We start from the raw sequence: 24,274 nt of genomic DNA, 5'->3' as shown, positions 1-24,274 counted from the left end.
GTCTTCAGATGTGGCCTCAAGAAACATGAAACTGTCAACTTTTAAATGGTTAATGACATGTAAGATGGCCACTTGGCTGGTCAGGGAGCCTGCCTCCAGTGGAATGGCCTGTGTGGCGAGGGTGTGCTTGCTGCACCTGCAGGAGAGGTGCACTGCAGCCTGAGAGCCTTCTGCAGCACAGCAATATGCCGCAGGATCCACGGGGAGGTGGCAGCTGAGGAACACCCACAGCAAGACTCCCCTAAGGATGTGCTGGGGCATCCCATGTGTGCTCAGTCCACTCTGCTATCTTTCAGTAGATCCACTGGGCAGTGAGAGACATGGGACAGTCAGGGCCTTCCCAAGGCAGAGGCCAAGGCCTATGAAGGAACCAGTGGCAGGATTGTTTTGGGAGCAGGGGGGATGTTCCCTCCCTGGACAGTTTCCCCAGCTCAGTCCTTACTTCCGACTCTTCCTTCTCTGGCACTGCTGGGAGCACCCGGCTGGCAGTTGCTGTCTTCTCTCTCTGGCAACTGGGACCTGCCTTCTGTCACCTCTTCTGCTCTTCCTCCTAGGAGCAAATGCTGGGTCATAGCTTGGATGGAGAAGTGAGGCTTGGGGCTGCAGGCAGCATTTCTTTATGGGACAGCCACCAGAAAAATTCTCCCAGGTAGGGAACTTTCACTTCTGATTTTGTTTTGTTGTTACTGATTGCCAAGTTTTTAACATATACATTAGTATACCTATACTTACATATGTGTTTGCATATGTGTATATGTATGTATCATTAAGGGTATATACAACATATGTACCAAGAGGACCCCCCCACCCCGGTCATGTTCCAGGGCTCTGCTTTTTCTCTTGGACATAGCTGATATTGCAGGGACCCAAAGTCCAACAAACGCAGAGGACATTCTGGGGAGAGCCAGGCAAAGCGAAGAGTGGGATGCAGAGAATCAGCCTGCAGTCCTGGCTCACTGGGGTCCCCGCTCCTAAGAGATCCCAGGCTCACCTGCACTGACGTTGCTGCAGTTGTGGGGCTCTGTTCTCCCGGGGGCTTCACCAGGACTGCTGCCACTGCTGCCAGCAGGGGCCCTACCAGGGCTTGGGGACAAAGGGACAGGATGCCTACAGCTGGGAAGGCGGTCCCTCTCTGGCATCGTAAAGAAAGCTGGCATCAGAACTATGACCGGTAGGAACCCTGGAGCTTAGCACCCTCTTCTGGCCACCCCCAGCCTCACCCTGGCTCACCCTGCAGGGGCTGCTGCCAGACCTCAGGCTCCAGCCTCAGGTCTTCTCCGTCAGAGCTGCTCAGGCTGGAGCTGGAGCTGGGGCTGGGGCTGGGGCCAGGGCCAGCCAAGCAGGCAAAGCGCAAGGGCCTCACTGGCAAGATCTCCCGCAGAGAGGTCTCCAGGCAGTGCAGTGGGGAGGGTCTGGTGGGTGCCCCTGTGCAAACAATAATGAGGGAGCCCACTGTCCAGCCGATAACAGCCAGGAGGACTCAGCTTTAGTGAGCAGGGTATACAGAACAGGTTCCTTTCTGCTCAGCCTACAGCCCCCATGGTCACTAGAATGCCCTGAACAATTACTTTCTGCCCTTAGAGGTGGGAAGAAGCGAAGCTGGAGCGTGGCCAGGATGTGGCCAGGTCCCTGGGTGCCTGGAAAAATACTTTCCAGAGGGCTGAAGACCCTGGAAGCCACTAGTGGTCAGGTTTCAGCCAGGCCTTGGGTCTTACAAGCCAGGAACCCCTCCCCATTTCAGGGATGGCCAGGCTGAGCCTGGTGGGAAGGTGAGGATAACCACTCACAACTAGGTCATCCTCCCAGCCCCCAGTGGCTGACCCAGGAACTCTGCTGCAGTTACCTATGAGGCAGCTGCGCAAAGAGGGAGACCCCCTCAACCACAGGGAGGATGGCCACTGGAGAAACCCAATGGTGCACAGTCTTCTTCCCATTCCCTCCTTGTCAGTACTCTGGGTCACTTTATCTTCCTCTTTAGCACACCTCAGCTTCCATCCTCTGGGGAAGGGATGTGAGACAGGGAAGGAACAGAAGACCAGAGAGAGAGAAATCTATTTCTCTATCAAAAACTTTAACTGCAATGAAAATATGCCAGTAAATACTGAGAGTGGAGGTCAGCTCACCATCTTGGAGCCACCTCTCAGGTCCTGGCCTGGCGGTCCTGTGGTCTTTGAGCCCTCGCTGGTGGCAGGCAGGGATGCAGCTGGAAGAGAAGGCCTGTGGGCTGGCCAGATGGAGGCTCCTGGCGGGTACTTCTCCCCCACCCTGCCCGGGATGGGCTGGCTCACAGGCCTCGCCCCTCAGTCCTGTTTCAATGAGAAGCCAAAAGGCCTGTTAGCCCCTGGATCTTGTGCTAGCACAGTACTGACACAATTGGGGGTCTTACGCACAAAAGTTATGGTATGGGAATCACCTGCCCAGATATTTTCCCAGGAGCCTGCCCAAATCCTCCAGGATCTCTTTATTCGCACACCTAGCTACATGGTCTCCTGGGAGCCCCACAGCTGTATGGAGCTGCCAAGGCCAGGGTGAAGATGCTCAGCTGACACTTGGACCCTGGAGCACAGATGGAGGCACTGGGGCAGCCCCACCCCAGACTTGACCTATCACTCCCACACCAGCCAGCCTGCACCTGTGCTGAGCGGATCAGCTGGCTTTCTGGCCTCAGATGAGTCTCTGCCCTCGCCTGTTTCCAGAGCATCTTCTGAGCTCAAGTGTGGATCTGCCTTTTGGGCTGCCAGCTGCTTTGTCCTAGTCCCTGACACCCGCAGTGACCACTGTGTTACCTTCCTTGTCTGCTGCCCAGTTCCTGAGTTCCATTCTCCTTGGTCCCCTGTCTGCTGCTGAGGAGCAGGGCCAGGCAGGCTGTGGCCTGGGCACAGGTATTTCTTTGAGACAGTTCTCTAGACCCTGGAGTGGGGAGCTTCCCAGTGGGCTTCCTGCAAAGATCAAACATTTGCATTCTTGGATGGCTGTAGCTTGGGCTCTGCAAACCCCAGGAGCCACGCCTCTTGTACCATGTCCAGGGTGGCAGAGGCCACGGGAAACACAGAGCCTGGATTTGTTTTGGTACCTCAGGGCCTGGGATGGAGATTGAGTAGAAACATCTGTCAGCCTTGGCTCTGGGGTGGCCCTACTCAGGCTGCCACAGAAGCTGGGCACAGGGACTGTGCTGAGGGAATCTGGCCACAGGTATGGGTCCTAGGCTCCCTCAGCACACGTAGCTACCACCATGGAGAGGGATAAGGCTGCCTGCCTACCTCTCAAGCTGGCCCTAATGACTAAGTGGGCAGCAGGCTTCTTTCACTGCTCAAAGAAGGGCAACATGGCTCCCTCTTCTTTGGGTCTGGTGCTGGGCCATGGCAGGCTAGCTCTCATGCAGTTTCAATGAGGAAAAAAACAGATACAAGGCAAGGATCCTATTGCTAGTGACAGCTGTGTAAGCAACAGGAACTAGATGAGCTGAAATTCCAGAGAAGGAAAAGCCTTCCCAGGAGGCCTCTGGCCAGATTCATTCCCAAAAGTGTGGCTGATTCCTGGCCCAGGCAGAGGCTGGCAAGAGAGCAGCCCAAGAGAATCCAGCTCCTCATGGGGCTGCATGGCAGAGGGTAAACCACAGGACACCCCTGCCATATTCTCATGCTTCTGCAAGGCAATACGAAGGCTACTACCATCTGGGTGACTTGGAATACGAGTCTATCACCACAGAACACAGTAGAAGGAAGTGAGCCTCTGACTACCACATGCTGCTGAAAGGGATGAAGTGGTACTCATGTTGGAGGAACATGAAGACAAGATGTAGAAAGACACGAAGCAAGGTGGAGAGGATGCATCTAGAGTACTGCTGGCCATGTGGGGACAGAGAAGCCTGGCCCTGCGCATGCCCTGCAAGGTGAATGAACTCCCAGTGGTGGGAGCACAAGCGGAGCTGGAGGGCAGGGACAGAGGCAGACTCCACTTTTCTCTTTTTGTGCGAAAGGAATTTTAAAGAGATCTTAGATACTGTCCTGTCCCTTCTGAGCCCAGTCACTAAAATGGATCCCTCAAGCCCACCTAACACAAGGTACCTCATCAGCTCTGGTTTCAGCAATCCCAGAGCAGCTTCTGGCACAGGCATGACACTGACTCAGGCCCGAGACTTGGTGGGCAGGAGGCCTCACATTCTTTCCCTGCTGGACTCCAACACAGGTGGGCTCACTCACCTTTCCTGGGCCACTGTCCCTGGTTTCCCACAGGGCTTCCAAAATCCAGGTCCCCATCAGTGCTGCTGGCGGAGGAGAAGCCGGTGGGGGTGCCTCGGGGGCCTGAGGGCCGGGCAGGGCCTTCTCTCACACAGCCCCGCGGGGCCAGATGCAGAAGAGGTTCCTTGGTCACCTCTGCAAGGAACAGCACAGCTGGAGTCAGAGGATAGCCCTCTGAGGAAGAGGCCCAGGAGCCCTGGAATGGACAGGCACCAAGAGGTCCTGCCCCAGGCGTCATCTACTGAGGTTTCCCAGGGCATGGATTATAAGCCCACAGTGTATCAACCCACATTCCCCATGGTCAGTACCCTATGGCCAGAGAATTCTGAGAGGGGACTAGGGCAGGAAGATGCTGAATGGTTTTCAGTAAATTTGGGGAATTGTTAGGGGGTGGGCATGAAGGAGAGGCTGGAAGGAAGATGACTTAGCATTGTCCTCAGCAGCCCCCTGAACCACTGCTGTTGTACGCAGGGACAAACAAACACCACCCCACGCCCGTGGATATTTACCTTCACTGTGTGATCCGTGAGGACGCAGCTCGGGCTTCCGAGACCCAGGGTCTCCTGGTTGGGGGCTCTGGGACCAAGAGGCGGCCAGTGGCTGGGGAAGGGACGACACACTTGGGGGAATGCCCTTCAGACAGGCCTCCAGGGCTTCCAGAGGTGAGCTTGAGGCCCTGCCAGCTGGGACAGGAGAGACCACCCTGTTACCATCTCTCGCATGCCCAAGCCATGCCTCTCAGCTCCTTTAGCCTGCCTTTTGTCAGCATGACGAGCATGCACCAGGCTCTAGGGAATCTGCCAGGCAGGAAACCCTCCTTTGGGGGATTTCTGGTCTGCTCTCTGCTCCTCTGGAATGAATGAAGAAAGATGTCCCTAGCCCCAAGGAGAGGGTGGGAAGAATCACGTGTTCACAGTCTCTAAAACAGAAGGATGCCTGGGTAAGGACCTAGATTGAGGAGCAGGTGGACTCAGGGGGGTGTCACTGCTTGGCAAGAAAGGTCAGGGACAGCCTCCCGGACAGGCAGGCACCTCTTCCTGATGGGATGGCACAGCCTTATCCAGGGTCTGAATCCTACAAGAGAGGAGCAGATGACTCATGACTCACCTTGAGCCACGGGGCCCCAGTAGGGTGCTCGGACCCCTCTGGTGTCTCTGGAGGTAGAGGGGCTGGGAATCTGCATGGTAAGCTGGCAGGATGTGGGCACTGGCGGACTCTGGGTCCAACTGTCTTCCATCTTCACCACAGCGAGCATGCTTCCAGAGCCAGGACCAGGGCGGGGAGGCGGTGTCTGGTGATGTCCAGGCCCTGTGGGAAGGTGGCCACCAGGAAGGCCAGGTTTCAGGCCTGATCTCAGCTTCAGTCTTGTGGGACCTTTATAAAGGGTTAGGAAGGGCTTTCCAGACGCCTCTGCCTCCGTGGCAGTCACCAGCTTAAGGTACAGTCACTTCTCTCGCAGCAGCACAGAACCAAATCACACTCTTCCTGCTGCCCAGGCCCCTCTGGGTGCCTCCTGAAGATCCACTGAGGCACTTAGTCTGCCCCAGTGAGCACCAGTTCTGATCTTTCTCATGGCCAGCACTAGGTCAACCTGGGTCAACTCACTTTCTCTTTATTTGGTTCTGAGAAGCTGACATGCATGGAAATGGTACCAAGCCCAAACACAAGAATGCCCAAGTCACAGTTATGCCCTAGGCTAGACTCCCTCCTATTCCCTGGTCTCCCCTGCTATCCCATCACCATCTCTTCCTTCCTTATGGAAGCTTCAGTTCCTACTCTAAAAGCCATCTGGGAAAACTGTCAAGTAGTGATTGGCCATTTCCTAAACGCCTTGCTCCATCTACACAATGGTGACCACCAGCCTTTGGTTCCTGACCAGCCACTGATGCTGGGCTTCGAGCAGGGAGAAGGAATGGGTACGTAGGGGATGGGTGCGGTGTGGGGGCTCTCCCAGCGCAGTGAGTGGCCTTTACCTCCGGAAGTCCTTTTCCAGGCCCCTGGCTCCTCTTGCGGCTGTGGGTCCCTTGCTCGAGAGGGGTTGGAATGCCTGCCCCGGGCCTCTGGGATCTCCTTTAGGCAGTTCAGCAGGCCCTGGAGGGGACAGTCCCCTGATGCTGCCTCTGTTTTTACTAAAGGAAAAAAGGAACATGTTTCTGTTTGACTCTGTATTCTCAGTCTTCATGACAAAGAGGGGACAACCCTTGTGGGCAGTTAAGAGGATTTAGAGCCAGAAAAACAGGGATGGGGGTGGTCTCATGCCCTGTTGAAAAGTGCCTGTCTGTACTCCCAGAACTGGAAGGCTGAAGGAGAGACAGAGCGCTAGTGTCCTTGAGGCAAGCAGAGGGGGAAGGAAGGGACCTGCAGGCTGGACTGGCACATGGTTCCTAGGGTCTTGAGCAGAACTTACATTTGGGGAGCACAGGGCTTTCACGCTTGCTCGCTCGCTCGCTCTCTCACACACACACACACAAGGAGCATGGTATTCTGGGTAAGCTCACTATGACCCTGAGGTGGGAACAATTATCTCCTTTTCAGGTGAGAAAATTGGGATTGGGGCAGCCTTGCACATCCCTGCCCCCATCCCCGGCCCCGATCCAGAGTCCATTTTGAGTGCCTCACCAAGTATTGGCACAGATGACACTTGCATGCCACATCTCCTCTGCCCACTGTTCCCTTTAGGAAGGGCATACACCACAAAGGGAAGTAGGGCCAAGTCTGTTTCTGGTTTTCTCTCTCGGTGACCAAGTACTGCCCTCAAGACAGCCACCTGGCTTCAAAACATGACCCTTGCGCCATCCTTAAGGGAAACAAATTTGGGGCCACAAGACAGCAATGCAGGCTGCCCAGGGCTTCCAAGACCCGATGCCCAGTGCTCACCTGGCCAGGGCAGGCTGGCAGGTCCCAGCTCCACTTTAGTCAGCTTCGAGGAGACCAGGCTTGGGGGAGGAGGTAGTGGTTTTGGTGCCACCTCAGGGTGCTGGGGCCTGGGCACAGGGATTTCTTTCTGACTGCTGATGAGGCCCTGTAAGGGGCTGCTCCCAGGAGAGGTTCCTGTAGTACACGCAAGGTTGCCGAGGTCAGCTGTGAGACTTGCAACAGCATCTCAGGTTTCAGGGAGGCTGAGATTTGTGACCATGAGAACAGGTAAGGACTATCTTGAGGGTGTCACAGGGCCAGTATGGAGAAGTGACACAACCTCCTCGCACAAGCTAAACATACCACCCCATCACACACCTCCCCATCGCGCCCTGTCTCAGGAACTCCAGCCTCTCACCTGCCCCTGCGGTGCCTCTGTGGCTCTTCCTCCTGCTGGGGCTACAGGTAGGAGGGCTGGGCTCCCCAGTTGGAGATCCTGGGCTTGCCTTCCCTGTAGACCATGGTTTATTGACAATTTCTGCTGCAGGAGAGGACAAAGTCTTTGTAGTCCTGGCTCCAGACTGTGGGTTCACTCATATCTGGTTCCCACAGAGGGCAGGCTTCTCTAGCTCCCCAAGTCTCTGCAGGGCAGCCAAGTTTTAAGAACTTGGAGTCGTGGTGGGGCCAGCTTCTAGAGGGACTTATTCCAGAGGGCTGAGGGCCTTCCCCGGTTCCCTTCTGGTTTAACTGGCAACACCAAAACTGCTCATCTGAACAGATGCTGTCTTTGAATTTGGCTAAGCAGGTGATGCTGACAGCCATAGCATCTACAGTCCAATCTCACACTCATACCTTTTGTCGAAGGCCAAAGAATGCCAGGTGATATCTTAAATCACAGGAATGCCAATTATACTTCATAATAACTCAAAATATTTTAAATAAAAACACTGATGAATGTAAAATCTGCAAAAACAATTTAAACAAATGAGACCCCTGTGGTCTGCTATTAGGGTTGCTCTGAAGACAAGGTCTGGGAAGCAGTCCAGGTGGACACAGGTAGTTACCTGCCAGGGGCCTGTAGGATGCTCACCCAGGTGCACAGAACTCAGGGACTGGGGCTGGCTGCAAGGTGGGTGGGAACCAAGCCCCATACCATGTCTCCCTGGTCCACAGACCAGACACTGAGCTTGCTGTCCTGCTCCCTGAAGAGCTCTGTCTTTATTTAGTAATGGAGCAAACCGAGTCCTAGAGAAAATGAAGAGGCTATAGGCTCCAAGTCCTTCTACTCAAGGCCCTAGAAATGTTGGTTTTCTCTGTCCTTGCTGGGTAAGACTCACGGATGGGGAGGGGGCTTCCCTGCCCCCTGTCTCCGAGGAGGCCACTGGAGGATGAGCTGCCACTGGGTGTGGTGGCCAGGCTCTGCCAATCGCTGGGGCTGTCAGGAAGGCAGCTGAGCTGGCTTTGGAGAGGACAGTTATCTACTGCCACAGCTGCTGCTGGAAAAGGTAGACACCAAAGACTGGTAAGATGTCCCTGGAACTGCCACAATGTGGACCCTTCCTTGCCACATTGCTCTAACTATGATCAAAATGTCAGTAATATGTGCACTATCACCAGTGAGCACTGAAACAGATTTATAGCCAAATCACAAAACAGAAAGCAGCAGCTCTCCAGCCACATGTCCACCAGGCTGTGCCTCTGCCAACACTTTCTATTTCATTCACCATCAACTGAGTGGGGCTAGAGAGAGAGCCAGGAGCATGGAATGAGCAGGGACTTGCGAAAAGAACAGTCAGTGAGGTAGGAAGCATACAGGGCTGGGAGGAGACTAGGTCCTTACTAGCCACTCACACAAGGCATGGCTTCTCTTTCTTCCTCATCTATGAAACAGGGACTCATACACACGGCCCTCACCTGCCATGCAGGGCACAAGGAGACAGGGTGGGGTCACCAGGGGTAGCTGGATCTATGTGGAAACCACTGTGGGCAAGTCAGAGCTTCCTTCTCACCTGCTGTACCCCAGATGCTCAAGGGACAGGCACACAGCCAGGCATCAGGAACTGCTGGTAACTCTGCCTCCCTACACATGCCTGGGATCTGGGAGGGGCCACAAGCATAGTGCTGTGGACTGGAACTTCACCTGTGCAGTGCAGATGCTGTCCTGGCTAACGTACCTTCAGAACTTGCTCCATCCCCATCCAGGCTGGCTCCTCGGCTTTCAGGGCTGTCCACAGTACCCTTGACTTCTCTGAACAAGAACTCTGGAATCTCCTTCACCAGCTGCACCAGGGCTGTAAGGTGCAAGCTATGCTGGGGTTTTCCTCCTACGGAGAAGTCATAGTGAGTCCTGTGCCCTGCGTCTGCTCAGCAGGGTTTGTGTGCTCTGCATCTCACACACTCCTCCCAGCCTCAGCAGCTGCCAGGGGCAGCCCATGTCCCATGAGATACAGAGGACATCTGTTATAATGAGGGTGGGTAATGTGCTTCTTCTATGCTCTGCTATTGCTTATGTCTCCTCCTTTTGTGGATGTGAGAGTGGAACAGTGACTGTAGAGTCCTGACTAGGCTGGGACAGTCTCTGAGTTGTAAGGAAGCCAGGAATTCCAGATTTCAGCAAGTACGTTAAGGAGTCAACAGGACAAAAGGTGTAAGCTTGATGTCTTAGGGCCATTATAAGAAGACTGATGACTAGTCATGAGTGATTGACAACCCCATAATATGCTCTTCTCAGGGATAACAGGAGTGTGGGAATGTAGTGGACTCTTCCTTCAATAACCAAAACTTAACTACCACCACATATATCCTCCTTTGATTTCTGATGTATGAAATAAAGTTGCCTTGTTTAAACCAGACTCAAAGCACACACCCACTTGTAAAAAAAATGTATAAAGCTTGTAATAATGACTATAAGCTCGTGAGGCAGCCTGCTTAGCCTCCCTGTGGGCATATGCCCTAAGACTTTTGGATAAACTCTAACTTTGCTTTGGCAACCGGACTCTGATGAACTCCAGCAACACTGCCCTCGCCTCTCCTTCAAGGGAACGTCAATGAGGGCTGTCTCCACATCCTCCATCTGGCCTTTGGTCTTCCCTTTACCCCATAACTTCTGGGCTTTGCCTGGTCTTGGTCCTGTGGACATTTGGGAGCTGCTGGCTGGCTCTGTAGAGGTGTTCAGATGAGGATTCAAGTGGTGGCTAGGGGTGGGGAGTGCTTTCCAGGGTGACCCCAGGTTTCTTCAGAGCATTTCTCTATGTAAGAGGCTTTGAGGCCAGAGGGGTGAGGGGTAAGAATCAGGGAGTATTGGGCTGGGGAAGCACAAGAGTGGGGGAGGGCATTGGACAAACAGGTTAAGGTCACAGGAATCTTGCCCCAGGGCTGAGGACTAAGTAGGAGAGAAGGCCTAAAGCTGCTAAGGACTTACCCTGAGGGCCTCCCCTAGCAAGAGGCTCTTGTCCTTTATCAGCATGTTCCCCTCCCCCCATTGCTCTTCCAGGCTCCATAGGTGACAGGAAAGCAGAGAGGGGGAGCAGCTCGGCTGTCCCTGAGAAGAAAAGAGGGGACAGTCTCCCTGGGACTGGAGGGGACTCTGCCCTCCCACAGTCACATCTTTATGTGCATGTTTGTATGGTCACCCAAACTCAAAAGACCCTCAGAGGCCACTATGCATGCCCACAGGACTGTACCCAAAACCCTGCAGGGGTACACTGTACATATACATCATGATGTACATCATGAGAAACTGCACTGCCATGCCCAGTCCCGAGCTCTCTGACAGTCTCTGGCACTGTCCATCTCACAGTTGACAAGACTAAGGTCCAGTGAGTCCTGGGATCCCATGGGGGCTCAGCACCTTGGGATGGGGCTCTGGTCTCCCTCCCTCCCACATCCACCCCTGGCTGCTGCCTCCTGTCCCAGGGGAGGCCCAGCAGTTCCTTACCCACAGATACCAGAGTCTCGTAGTTCTCACGCATCACCTCTCGGTAGAACTCCCTCTGCCTCTCCTCCAGGAGCCGCCACTCCTCCTCAGAGAACCTCACGGCCAAGTCCTTGAAGGTGATGGTCACCTGTGGGTACAGTCTCCAGGGGGGTTGGCTGGCCCCATGCCGGTGAGGCCCAGCCCAGCTGTCCCTCAGCTTGTTGGCCTGCCGTGTTTCCCAGCAGATACTGGCGGGTGGCAGAGCAGTGAACACAGGTGGAGGCCTGACACACAGGAGCAGCAGGAATGGGTCCCAGGGATAGCGTTGGGGATGAGCTGGGTGCCCCAGAAAGACATGCTGAGGTTCTAAACCCTGGTCATGTGAATGTAACCCTATTTGGAAAACAGGCCATGGCAGATGTAGTTAAGATGAGGTCACAGTTCTAAGTAGTGTGGCCCCTTTATTCAGGTGACCAGGGCCTTTATGAAAAGAGACACAGAGATGGAAACACAGGAAGAGGGAGGCAGAGACGGGAGCAACACTACCAGAAGTCGGAAGAGGCAAGGGTCCTGCCCTCAAGCCTTCAGCATGAGTGCGGCCAATACCTTGATTTTGAACGTCTGGCCTCCAGAACCATGGGAGAATCAATTTATGCTGTCTTTTAATCACCTGGTTTGTGGTAGTGTGTTATGGCAGCCACAGGAAACTAATGTGACAGCCTCATGCCCATGATCACTGAGCTCAAGCAAAAGTCAATCCCAGCAAGCCCTATTTACCATGTTAGAGAGTTAATAAAAGCAAACTTCCCTTTGAATCCCTGGGATCCTAGCAATGTGGCATTAAAGGAAACAAAAGAAAAAATGCCTTACCAATAAAACCAGTGTTAGGTTGAGTATTCTTTACTGGAAATGCTTGGGAACAGGAATGTTCTAAATTCTGGAATATCTGTATATACATCATGAGAAATCTGGGGGAGGGAACCCACGTATATTCATGAAATTCATTTATGTTTTATAGATACCATACACACACAGCCTGAAAGTAATTTCTTATAGTATTTTTAATGCACCCTGTGTTTTGACTGTGACCCAGCACATGAGGTCAGGTTTATAAAAGGGCACTCAGAAAATTTTGAAAAAATTTGGATTTCAGATTTTTGGATTGGGGATGCTCAGCCTGTATAACAAAGAAAAAAACAAACACTATACACACACACACACACACACGCACATATATATATATATATACGTATATATATGAGTATATATGTATGTATATATACTTTTTTATTTATTCGACAGATAGAGTTAGACAGTTAGAGAGAGGGACAGAGAGAAAGGTCTTGCTTCTGTTGGTTCGCCCCCAAATGGCTGCTAAGGCCGGAGCTACACCGATCCAAAGCCAGGAGCCAGGTGCTTCCTCCTGGTCTACCATGCATGCGGGTACAGGAGCCCAAGCACTTGGGCCATCCTCCACTGCCTTCCCAGGCCACAGCAGAGAGCTGGACTGGAAAAGGAGCAACCAGGACTAGAACCCAGCACCCCTATGGGATGCTGGTACCGCAGGCGGAAGATTAACCAAGTGAGCCATGACACCGGCCCATGTATATATATATATATATATATATATATACACACACACACACACACACATATATATTTTAACATGGATGATACAATAGGAATCAAACAAATCAAATGTTTATATTGTTCTTCCACGTACTGTCCAGAGAAGCAATAAAAATCTCAAAGAGCCTTGCACGTCTAGGGAATTCAAGTTCTCCTTCACTGGGACAGACAGGTAGATGGTAAACAAGCAGGAATCCCAGGCCTGTCCCTCTGGCCCATGTTTGCTTGATCCTCAGATTCCATTTCTACGGTCACAGCTCTTCCATAGGCCCCTGGCTGGCTGAATGGCTGGCTAGCTCTCAGGCTTTTGCTGGGCTGGGCTCATCTGCACCCAGGTCTTGCCTGCCTTAGAAGCTCCACCTGTTCCGAGTCACCTCACCAGGGCCAGCTACAGTCATCTCCACTGCCATGACCTGTGGCATCATCATCAGACTCCTGTGGCACTTCCCCTCAGAGACCCTGCAGCACGTGAGCACTAAGCACAATGGGAGGTGACACTACTGAAGTCATTCTGGCCCCAGCCCTGCCTTTCCTACCTTGCCACATCACCATGCTACTCGCCCCCTCACTCCTCGCCCCTTGCCCCTTGCTGCTTGGAGCTGTGAATGTCTCAGAGAAGTGCTCAGAAGAAAGCATTGGAAAGCTGATTCTTCCATGCCCTGGACTCCTATCTTCTAAACTAACTAACTCACAGTTTTTCAAGAAAAAAAGCAACATTTTTGTCTAAGATTCTTTTTTTTTCTTTTTAAAAATTAATTTTTTATTTGAAAGGCAGAGTTACAGAAAGAGAAGGGGAGAGAGAGAAAGGGAGAGAGGGAGAGAGATAAAGAAGGAGAGAGAGAGGGAGATCTTTCATCTGCTGGTTTACTCCCCATGTGGCCACAGTGGCTGGGGCAAGGCCAGGCCAAAGCCAGCAGCTTCATCCTGGTCTCCCATGTGGGTGCAGGGACCCAAGCACTTGGGCCATCTTCCACTGTGTTTCCCAGGCTATTAGCAGGGAGCTGGATGGGAAGTGGAGCAGCAAGGACATGAACTGGCAAGCATATGAGATGCTGGCGTTGCAGGTGGTGGCTTTACCTGTTATGCCACAATGCCAGCCCCCTAAGATTCTTTTTTTAAAAATTTATTTAATTTATTTGAAAGAGTTATAGAGAGGTACAGACAGAGAGAGATCTTCCATCAGATGCTGGTACACTCCCCAAATGGCTGAAGAGCTGGAGCTGAGCCCATCCGAAGCCAAGAGCCAGAAACTTCTGGGTCTTCCATGTGGGTGCAGAGGCCCAAGGACTTGGGCCATCCTCCGCTGCTTTCCCAGGCACATTAGCAAGGAGCTGGATCAGAAGTGGAGCAGCTGGGACTTGAACCAATTCCCATATTGGATAATGGCACTGCAGGCCGGGGCTTTAACCTACTGTGCCACTGTGCCACAGTGCCAACCCCAGCCCTAAGATTCTTTAAAAACATTATACGGGGACTTTAAAACAATCACAGGATCCTAAAAATTATCAGCATCTGACAGGTATGAATTTCAAATTACGGCCAGAATTAACTTTGTGTGAATTAAGCAAAGAGAATGTGAATTATGGGAAGGGGCTTTCTGGTTTAGTAATAAATGCTAATCCCCTTATTTGTAAGACAGAATTATTATAGAAAAAGAAAACATTCCTAATCTACTGCCTTGTTTTATCTACTCAAGCCACTGATTTTAAAAACTGTCACTGCTACTAGATGGCAGCCTTGTCACCCACTCACTGCCACGTTCTCTGCCTGCCACCCTGTGACAGCTGACAGTTGCACCACGCAGTCACACCCACTTGCACTCTGCTCTCCTTCTGAAGGGCTCCGAACCCATCAACACACCCTGCTAGGGGCCTGCTTGTTGTCCAGAGGTCAAAAGGCCATGGGCAGGCAGGTGCACTCCCCACCACCTCCACATCTGGGCAGGCAGCCCAGTGTCCCTCTGTCAAGAACGGTCTCAGATACCCTCTACAATGCTCTGAGAGCCTTCTACCCTTCTTCCTCGCCTTGGACAGATCCATGCAGCCAACAGCAGAGTCTATGCCAAAGATCTAGGAGGGCACATCTGAGACTGCTCTCCTGGAAAGTCCCACTCTCAAGGTGGGGCCAAGACTGGCATCTGGGAGCATGGATTTCCAGAGGCTTTCCACACTTCTCTAGATGAGACAGTCACCGTGTCTGGTTTGTTTCCTGGGAGTCTAGAATGTCAGCACGTGCTAAGCAGAGGGTGCCTGTGTGACTATCCCCCAGGAACAATCCTGAGCACTGAGTCTCAGTGAGCTTCCCCAGTAGATGAACATGGTACTCCTGTTGCCACAATCCCATTTTGGAAGAATTAAAAGGATCTATGAGACCCTAGAAAACTTGCCCATGGTTTCCTTAGACGCTGCTCTCCACCCTCCATACCTTGTCCCTTTGCTGAATTTGCTGTGTATCCTCTCACTGTGATAAACCTTAGCCAGGAACACAACTACCCATTGTGTGCTTCGAGTCCCTAGTGAATCTCTAAATCCTGGATGGTACTGGGGCCTTGACACAGGGCCATCTCAGTCCCCCCGCCATGCTGGTTACTCCATCCCTCCCTTGGGGTCTATGGCTTCCTGCCCCTCACACCATCCTCTGGTACTCTCCGCTATCCCTTTTTCCTTTTTTCCCTTCTGTAGTCATCTCCCCACCGGCACTGAGGCTTGGGAACCACAGGGACTGGCAGAACAGGAAATGACCCCAGGTTGGCAGAGCCTCAGCGTCCTGGAAATAAGTCAACCTCCCCACCCCCCCGACTACAGTGATTGACCTGGGCAAAGGCACAGAAATGTACAACCCAACCCCGCCTGTCATGCTGACCTAGTAGGGTAGCTGAGGCAGCCTGAAGGGCTGGAACCAGATCAATAGCACCAGAGTCTGCCCAAAGAAAGGGAGTGCCAAATGCAAAGGCACCGTTTTGCAAACCAAGTCCAGAGAAGGGCACTGGTGTCCTAGCTTTGATTGTGAGTGCTCTGTGCTCACCATGGGGCTCCACTTTGCCAGGTGTCAAGTTCGGCCAGCAAATGTCCACGCTCACCAGGCAGCTTCCCATTAGTGCAAGCATTTAGGTTCTATAGGTGCTGTAGTTTGACTGTGTCCCCCAAAGTTCCCATGCTGGACACTTAATCACCAGTGAGAGGTGATTAGGTCATGGGGGCTGGGCCCTCATGAACGGCTTAGTGCTGCCTATCAAGGGAGTGGGTTCCTAATAAAAGGATGAGTTGGGTCCTTCTGTTCCCTCTCTTGGGCATACTCTCTTGTTTTTCCATCTTCCACAAGGGAATGACACAGCAAGAAGATCCCTGCCAAATGCTGGCACCTTGATCTTGAACCTCCTAGCCTCTAGAACTACAAGAACTAAATCTCTGTTCTTTATAAATTAACCAGCACACAACAAACACGACTTAATCAATCACCATATATTTCCAGCCTTACTGTCAGATGTATTTTTTCACTGTAAAGTAACCAAGTGGCTTATTCTGTGTCTTAGTCGGTTTTCTGTTGCTACAATAGAATACCTGGAACTGGAGAACTTATATAGAAAACAGACTTCTTACAATTCCAGAGGCTGGGAAATCCAAGACTAAGGGCCTCATCCTGAGGCATCATAGAGACCACATGGTGAGACACACCAAGAAAGTCCCAGAGAGCTCAGGTGGTTTTTTTTTTTTTTTTAATTAAAAAATTTTTTTTGTGCTATAAGCATGAGTAATTTTTTTTTTTTTTTGACAGGCAGAATGGATAGTGAGAGAGACAGAGAGAAAGGTCCTCCTTTTTGCCGTTGGTTCACCCTCCAATGGCTGCTGTAGCCGGCGCATCATGCTGATCCGAAGCCAGGAGCCAGGTGCTTCTCCTGGTCTCCCATGCGGCACTTGGGCCATCCTCCACTGCCTTCCCGGGCCATAGCAGAGAGCTGGCCTGGAGAGGGGCAACTGGGACAGAATCTGGCGCCCCAACCAGGACTAGAACCCGGTGTGCTGGCGCTGCAAGGCGGAGGATTAGCCTGTTAAGCCACAGCACCGGCCAGCATGAGTAATTTTATTAACATATTCTGAAACATATTCCAAACTTCTAGAATTCTGTAACATATAATAATACACAATGGGAAATGCTCAGTTTTAAAACAAGACCATGCCCTTGGTAACCCATGAATTCATGAGTCCATTCTAAGGGTACAACCCTCATGACTGAATCGCCTCTCAAAGGTTCTACCTTTCAAATATCACTGACACTTGACTTTGGGAATTAAGTTTCCAACGCATTGTGTTTGGGGAACACATTCAAACACAGCATTCTGATTTCATCTATTGCTATCTCTATGAGTTTGGTTAGTATCAGCTGATACCCCGAGAACCATAACCTAGGGGTGCACTAGTCAACATCAGGCACTATACCTATAAGAGTTCCACCCCAAACACACCCCAACGAGACCAGTAAGATGACACACACCAGGCGGGCACTGCAGGCTCATCTCTCCCTTGCCTCCTGGCAGCTTAGCACAGGGTAGAAAAGGAAGGTCCTCTAGGGAAGAGCACAATGACTGCTACCACCACAGCAGTTAAGATGCCCCGGACACACAGATGGGGTTGCAGCACTGGTGGTTTATGGCTTCAACTCAGGTGCCAGGTGGCCAGAATTCTAACCTCAGTTTTGTTTCATATTAGTTATGGGACCAAACTACTCAACCTACTCGGACCTGAGCAACAGTGTTGGGATCCTAACAACCAACTTCACAGGAATGTTGTGAAGGTGAAATGAATTAATACAGAAAAAGGGCTTGGAACCAATGCTGGGACGTATAAAATGGCTATGCTTAGTATCACCCCAGCCAGCTAGCTCTTAAAAGACCCCCCCCCACACACACACACAGTGCTCCTGGCCCCCAGGGCCTCTTTATCTCCAGGCTAAATATATCCAGCTCTTTTAGACATCTGGAAGAGATGCTTTCTAGGCCTCTCACCATCTCAGCCTGCAGACAAACTTTTCTGTGACAAAGTTCTCATGAAATGCCAATGGGCAATGATTGGCCAGGGTAAATGCTTCTGTCAGTGGCCTCCTCTACCAGAAAAGGTGCAGGGAGAGTGAGTGTGTGTGTGTGAGGGTGTGTAGCACCAAGTGTGAGTGTGCAAGCATCTATCCTTAGGAGGAGGAAAGTAAGCAACGACTCACCATTCACACCCACCATCCTTCTCAGGCTTTCCTTGGCCTTGCTACCTCCAATCAACAGGAGACAAGCTTTCTGGACTGCCCCAAGACTATTCTAGCCTGGCAGCCTCCTAAAACACTCAGTGACCACAGGCCCATCCATCTCTCAGGGTCCTCCAAGTCTAGACCCACACTCCCAGTGCAGCATGCTGCCCTCACCTGCAGGCTGCCAGGCGTCACAGTGACAGTGGAATGGAGATCCTCTCTGCTCCTCTCCATCTGACTGCTTTGCCACTCCTGGCCACCATGAAGCTACATGGTGTGAGGATGCAGCCATCTCTGAGGGTCACATCTGGCAGATGGGGGGTGGGCAGTCCCCTTGGTTACAGAACAGGAAGCCATGGTATAAGCAGGTCTTAGGATGGGGCCAGTGGGCATATCTGAGCAGGGTGTCCCTGGGTTGCTTGGCTGTACAACTGGAGCTGCAAAGGTGACTGTCTCTGCCCAGCAACATCCAGCTATCCTGGTTTCTGCCTTCTCCCAGGATGCCTGTGGGGCACTCACGACTCCAAGGTTCTGTCACAATGTCTGCTCTGCCTGGCCACACACTGCCCACCAGCCAGAGCATCCACAGATGCCTGAGGCTGGCCAAAGTTCACACACACCACAGCTGGAGAACTGGCTCCAGGTGCCCACTCAGAACACACAGCAGCTGCCGGTGGGCACCATCACCAGTATTCCTGGCATCTTCACAGCCCACACACAACTCAGCGCACACTGTGCCCAGGCTATGACAGCAGATGGGCTCTCCCTCTAGCATTCAGATGTACACACCTCACCAGGACCAAAGCTGGACCTGTTTTAGCTTCTATTTCTCCCCATTTCCACGTCGGTTTCCCTCGGATCCAGGTTCTGACCATGAATAAAAGTAGTCGATTTACCCCTTCTCCTGAGGCCTCTTGCACAAGTCTCTCAGGAAAACTTGTAAGGAAGAGGACACACAGAGACGGAGCGATCCTTAACCCAAAGGAAGGCGTTTCCCCGGTGGGAAGGGGGCACTCGAGGTCTGCGTGTCCTGGGAGGGGGCGGGGAAAGCGGGCAGTGGGGGAGGGGGTGGCCCGAGGACTGGACTTCTTAGTACCAAGCCCAAAGCATCAGCCCGGCCTGGCTGGGCACAGCGGATCCCAGAGTTGGTGGGTCCCGGCTCTTTCCCGCCCCCGTCGTCCCAGGGGGCCGCACTGCGCAGATCAGACGGGTCGAGGCGTCCTTCCATCAGCGCGACCTCCCCGGCTCGCCTTACCTGGCGCGCCATGGCGGGACTCAGTCTCCCGGAGGCTCTTCGGCTGACCCAGTTTCCGGTGCGGGCCCAGACGCCTTCGCCCGCTCCAAGCCCGCAGGCTGCGCCGGGACACCCAGCGGCGGTGGCCCGGCTCGGCGCGGGGAGGGCGGGTTAGGGAGCTCTGGCCTCAAGGGAGGGGCAGGGGAGGCGCAGCCGGACCCGCCCCGAACCTCGCCGAGCCCGCCCCCAGCGCTTCGCATCCCTGGAGGGGTGGTCCCGCTTCCGCCCGGAGCCCGGGACTTCGGCAGCTGTGACTGCGCAAGCGCGGTGTGCCCTTCCCAGAAGGATTCGCGGCACCAGCCGAGAATGGAGGTGGGGCGGTCCGGCGCTTCGACTCCGCCCCCTGCCCCCTAGCCCCGACCCCGAGCCCCCAGAAGCTGCATTAGGGAACCTGTTCCGTGATCCGCGGGGTGCTGCTTGCGGGTGTGTAAGCCCGCGTGTCTTCATCATCCATTCTTCCTTTTATTCTGGCATCCCCAACATTTACTGAGAGTGTTCTAGGCAGGTGTCAGGTGGGGATTGTCGGATAAAAGGGGACCTGTTCCTTCCACAGGCCAGAGTCAAGTAAACAGGACCTGGAGAGGACAGGGGCCCGGGGGCTGCTGGCCCGTCTGTGCGGGGTCCGGGCGTAGTAGGGGCCGGAGAGGCTGCAGTACTCCAGCGCATCCTCAGATCTGTCACCCCGCGCCCTGGCTCACCACTTCGTTAACCTGTGTGCGACCATATTTTGTTACAACACCTTGATTTGTGTTACATGTTTTGTTCTTGCACGTTAACCTGTGTTATTGTTAATTTAACAATTGACCCGTGTTCTATTTTGTGTGCCTGTTTTGTTGATTACAGTAACCGTAGAGTCGTTGCTGGCATGTAGAAGGCCTCGAATAAACGTTTGAATGAAGGGGAGGAAGCCGTGGGAGGATGGTGCACTCCAGGGAGAGTGCACGAGGAGCCTCCTTCGCCTGTCTGAAGAAGGAGCCCCTGTTAGAACGGCTCAGAGAAGGGGGACCCCTGAGGCTAAGTCTCTGCCAAATGGAAGCTTGGAGGGGCACAGGAAGCAGGGGTCCCGCGATGAGAAAACCCTGCTCTGAGCTTGGAACCTCAGTCCAGTGATCAGGCACCAGAGAGCCCTCTTCCCCTCGAGTAATCGAGGAAAGCTGCCCCAGTGTTGTAGCAACGCTGCTCTGGTGTGGCCTGAGGCTGGCTCTGCAGTTTGCTCACTTTTCCAGAAAGCCGGGCTACCACACCCACGCCTTTGACATGAGATCAGCCTGTGTGTGACATACCCAACCAAGACCTGAAGAGGAAAGACAAACTTCAAGTTCAATGGCTTATCGCCACCTCGTGGTAAGTCCTGTTTTCCCATCTTCTTGTTGGTCCCTTCTCCCAGATCTCACCCTAGTCCCAGGAACTCTCAACTTTAAAATTTCTTAAGCTTCAAATTATAAAAATGGAGTAACCTCATCCAAGAAAGACACCCCTTTATTTATTTATTTAAATATTTATTTACTTATTTCACTCATGGAGCTACGCCACCAATCTGGAGCCAGGAGCCAGGAGCTTCCTCTGGGTCTCCAACACGGGTGCAGTGGCTCAAGGACTTGGGCCATCTTCTACTGCTTTCCCAGACCGTAGCAGAGAGCTGGATCAAAAGTGGAGCAGCCGGGACTGGAACCAGCGCCCATATGGGATGGTGGCACTGCAGGCGGTGGCTTTACCCGCTATGCCACAGCACAGCCCCACCACCCTTTATTTCACGTGTACCACCTTTCTATCTCCTTTCTAACAGGACCTTGTGCCCAACTTGTAGATTCTGGGTTGTCTGTCACTGAAAGCAGGTACCAATGTCAACATCAGATTTGTTGAATGGCCAATTCTTCAAATGATTGAGAAACCTCCTACCTTGCTCCTTTGACCCTGTACCTGTGTTAGTGGACACAAAGGTATGTTTATTTGGGGTGTCACCAAATAATCAACCTCAAGTGGGAGTTATTCAGAGGGAAGCTTTATTGTGGTAAATTAAACAGATATTGGGAAAGCATAATTTCTGAAACTGCCTCCTTGGGAAGCAGTTTTTTTTTTCTTTTTCTTTAATAGCAAGGATTAGGGGAGCATCCAGGATGTAGGAAAGGGGAAGAGGGAGGGTCTGAAGTAACACCTTGTTAGTAGAGGCTCCATTTTAGATCACCTGAGACTCCATCTTGAGAAAGCACCCTCCACCATGAGACTCTGTTCTGAAACTATGTTTTAAAACTTAGACAATAACAATAACTGGTTCCCACTTGGCAGAGCATAGAAACTCTCTAGCATGATTGCTCAAGCTTAAAGCAGGTAGGCTGCACCTGGATTCATGTTACAATTATAATTGGAATTGTTAAGATTGCCATTGGCATTGCCAAGATTGTAATTGATACTAGTCTTGCATAACCAAGTAGTCCCCCTGATCCTAGCAACCATGTATTCTCCCTCTGTTCCTTGTGGTTTTGCCTTTATAAACCCTGTTGCTTTGAGCTTTGAGGTGGAGAGTTTTTTTTAAAGATTTATTTATATATTTGAAAGTCAGAGTTACACAGAGAGAGGAGAAGCAGAGAGAGAGAGAGAGAGAGGTCTTCTATCTGCTGGTTCACTCACCAGTTGGCCGCAACAGCTGGAGCTGCGCCGATCCGAAGCCAGGAACCAGGAGCTTCTTCCAGGTCTCCCATGTGGGTGCAGGGGCCTAAGGACTTGGGCCATCCTCTACTGCTTTCCCAGGCCATAGCAGAGAGCTGGATCGGAAGTGGAGCAGCTGGGTCTCGAACCAGTGCCCATATAGGATGCCAGTGCTTCAGGCCTGGGTGTTAACCCACTATGCCACAGCGCTGGCCCCTGGATGAAGGTCAAATTTTGTCAAATTGTATCAATTTATGGTGCTCTTCTGCTCTCCCTCAGGTACAACAGGTCCTTCCTCTGGCAGTGTACTGCCAGGATTAAGAAAAGGGGGGAGGGGTGCAGGTGGACCCTTCCTGTTCAAGCAGCATACATCTTTATACCTTGTATATTAAAAAAAATCTGACTCACACTGGTTTCTTGCAGCTTTTCTTATGTGTGGTGGTCTAATCCCCTCTGAATACAATGTTTCAAGATAAGCTCTTCTGGAACATCTGAAAAACAAGCTCAGGGGAGGGAACTTTGATTCTCCATCCCTGTTCTTGTGCTTCTCTCCTTGACACTCCCCCTCCGCCCCACACTCTTAAACCCTATACTCTTGGTTACCCCTGCATCTACTCCATTCTCTGTATCTGTGTTACAAAATTGTTTTGGAGAACTGGCCTGAATAGGGTTAAATTGGTGACTCTCATCAATCTAACATACATAGCAGAGAGACTGGCTCTCCGAAGATCTTATTTGGAATTACAGAGGCTTGCAATTGGATATGTGTGCAGTGGTAGACCATAGGGATATCCAGTGAGGCAAAGGAGGCAGGAGTTTTTACAGGATAAAATGAGCAAGGTTACGTAAGTTGTTGAATCAAGCATCCTTGGTTTACAAAGATGGTTCACCCAAGGTTGAACAGGCAGGGTAAGGTGCCTTTGTCTTTTAATTAAATTATTTCTAACTGACATGATTAAAGTTGTGGTAGAGGCTTCTCAAGGTCAGAAGAAGAAAAAGGGAAGAATCTGTTCTGGGCATGAAATGTAGTTGTTATCTGTTTGCCTATGATGCTTCAACTGTAGTTACTATCTGCTTCTATGTAAAGCATGTCAGGTTCTGCTTGTTAGCACAGAGCAATAATGTTAACCCTTGCCAGTCAGCTTAGGGCTCAGCATGTGTGTAAAAAAAAAGTCTTCTGTATCTACATTTGCACATGTAGTATTGCATCAAGCCTGTGGCCACCATGTATCATTAGAATATCAATCAAATGTATGCAGGTGACACACATAAGGGAGACAAAGAGGCTAAACCCATATATAAGCCTTTGTTCAGGGCTCAGGATTTTGGATAAGAAATTCCTTGTGGGCCTTATGTTGGCATAAAAGAAGCCTACTTCCTGTTAAGAGGTCTAGGTGTCTTGAAACATGAATCCTGCTAAATCTCGATAGAAGGATTTGTGTGTGCAAGATTATGGTGGCCTTTGTGCAAGTTCATGGTTTTGGAAGAATCTTTGGTATTCTTGTTATTTTTTTTTTGCTTTTCAGTGTTTTATTCTTTTTTTAAAATTTTTAAAAGTTTTTTGAAATTTTTTTAACTTTTATTTAATGAATATAAATTTCCAATGTACAGCTTATGGATTAGAATGGCTTCCCCCTCCCATAACTTCCCTCCCACCTGCAACCCTCCCCTCTCCCGCTCCCTTTCCCCTTCCATTCACATCAAGATTCATTTTCAATTCTCTTTATATACAGAAGATCAATTTAGTATATATTAAGTAAAGATTTCAATAGTTTGCACCCACATAGAAACACAAAGTGAAACATACTGTTTGAGTACTAATTATAGCATTAAATCAAAATGTACAGCACATTCAGGACAGAGATCCCACATGAGGAGCAAGTGCACAGTGACTCCTGTTGGTGACCCAACAAATTGACACTCTAGTTTATGGTGCCAGTAACCACCCTAGACTCTCGTCATGAGTTGCCAAGGCTATGGAAGCCTTCCAAATTCGCCGACTCTGATCATATTTAGACAAGGTCATAAAAGACAGGGTGAGGATAGTAACCAGTGATCCTAAGAGTGGCATTAACCAGGTCTGAACAATGATACAGCATTAAGTGGGGAAGAGGACCATCAGTACACACAGGTTGAGAGTAGAGCCATTGGAGGTAGAGTAGAGGTTATGATTACGAATGAATGAGGCCCAAGTGCACTAGATAGGGTCTAGAACAAAGGACAGAGTCATTATTAGAGGAGCTAAGAAAGGTGCTGTCTGAGCTACAATTAAGTTTTCTGATTGAGAGGCAAATAGAACCTGACAGAAGGGGCTTGATAATAATCTGTTGGGCTTTAGGCCTTGTAAGTTAAGAGGCCCAGACCTATCTATCTCTTCACATGGGGTACATCCTAAGGGAGGTGTGAACCTCCTAGGGGAAGGCACTCTGTTGACTTTCATTACTTAGCTGGTCTGGGAGG

General features: G+C 51.4%; 1 protein-coding gene across 21 annotated transcripts in view; it reads right to left on the bottom strand.

Annotated features, from left to right (window-relative positions):
• The window catches only part of KRBA1 (KRAB-A domain containing 1), a 29,398-nt gene extending 10,159 nt beyond the window's left edge, over window positions 1-19,239 (bottom strand). For 4 of the 21 annotated variants that reach the window (XM_062192796.1, XM_062192799.1, XM_062192815.1 and 1 more), the window contains exons 1-16: window positions 19,130-19,239; window positions 11,035-11,161; window positions 10,519-10,638; window positions 9,272-9,421; window positions 8,435-8,593; window positions 7,516-7,638; window positions 7,119-7,292; window positions 6,215-6,370; window positions 5,349-5,615; window positions 4,751-4,924; window positions 4,203-4,376; window positions 2,787-2,939; window positions 2,124-2,306; window positions 1,231-1,425; window positions 992-1,132; window positions 443-550 (exon numbers count right to left, since the gene is read on the bottom strand). In XM_062192796.1, coding sequence (XP_062048780.1) covers window positions 443-550; window positions 992-1,132; window positions 1,231-1,425; window positions 2,124-2,306; window positions 2,787-2,939; window positions 4,203-4,376; window positions 4,751-4,924; window positions 5,349-5,615; window positions 6,215-6,370; window positions 7,119-7,292; window positions 7,516-7,638; window positions 8,435-8,593; window positions 9,272-9,421; window positions 10,519-10,638; window positions 11,035-11,161; window positions 19,130-19,141 — 2,416 coding nt within the window. In that variant the 5' untranslated portion in view covers window positions 19,142-19,239. Of the gene's footprint in view, window positions 1-442; window positions 551-991; window positions 1,133-1,230; window positions 1,426-2,123; window positions 2,307-2,786; window positions 2,940-4,202; window positions 4,377-4,750; window positions 4,925-5,348; window positions 5,616-6,214; window positions 6,371-7,118; window positions 7,293-7,515; window positions 7,639-8,434; window positions 8,594-9,271; window positions 9,422-10,518; window positions 10,639-11,034; window positions 11,421-11,883; window positions 12,653-19,129 lie in introns of those variants that run through there. The other 17 variants (XM_062192805.1, XM_062192803.1, XM_062192806.1 and 14 more) reach the window with 17 other exon arrangements.
• Window positions 19,240-24,274: the final 5,035 nt, after the last annotated feature.

Source organism: Lepus europaeus, chromosome 5 (genome assembly GCF_033115175.1).
Source record: "Lepus europaeus isolate LE1 chromosome 5, mLepTim1.pri, whole genome shotgun sequence".
Classification (NCBI taxonomy): domain Eukaryota; kingdom Metazoa; phylum Chordata; class Mammalia; order Lagomorpha; family Leporidae; genus Lepus; species Lepus europaeus.
The sequence above is the reverse complement of the archived record's forward strand: the minus strand, read 5'-3'. Positions and strand labels throughout refer to the sequence as shown.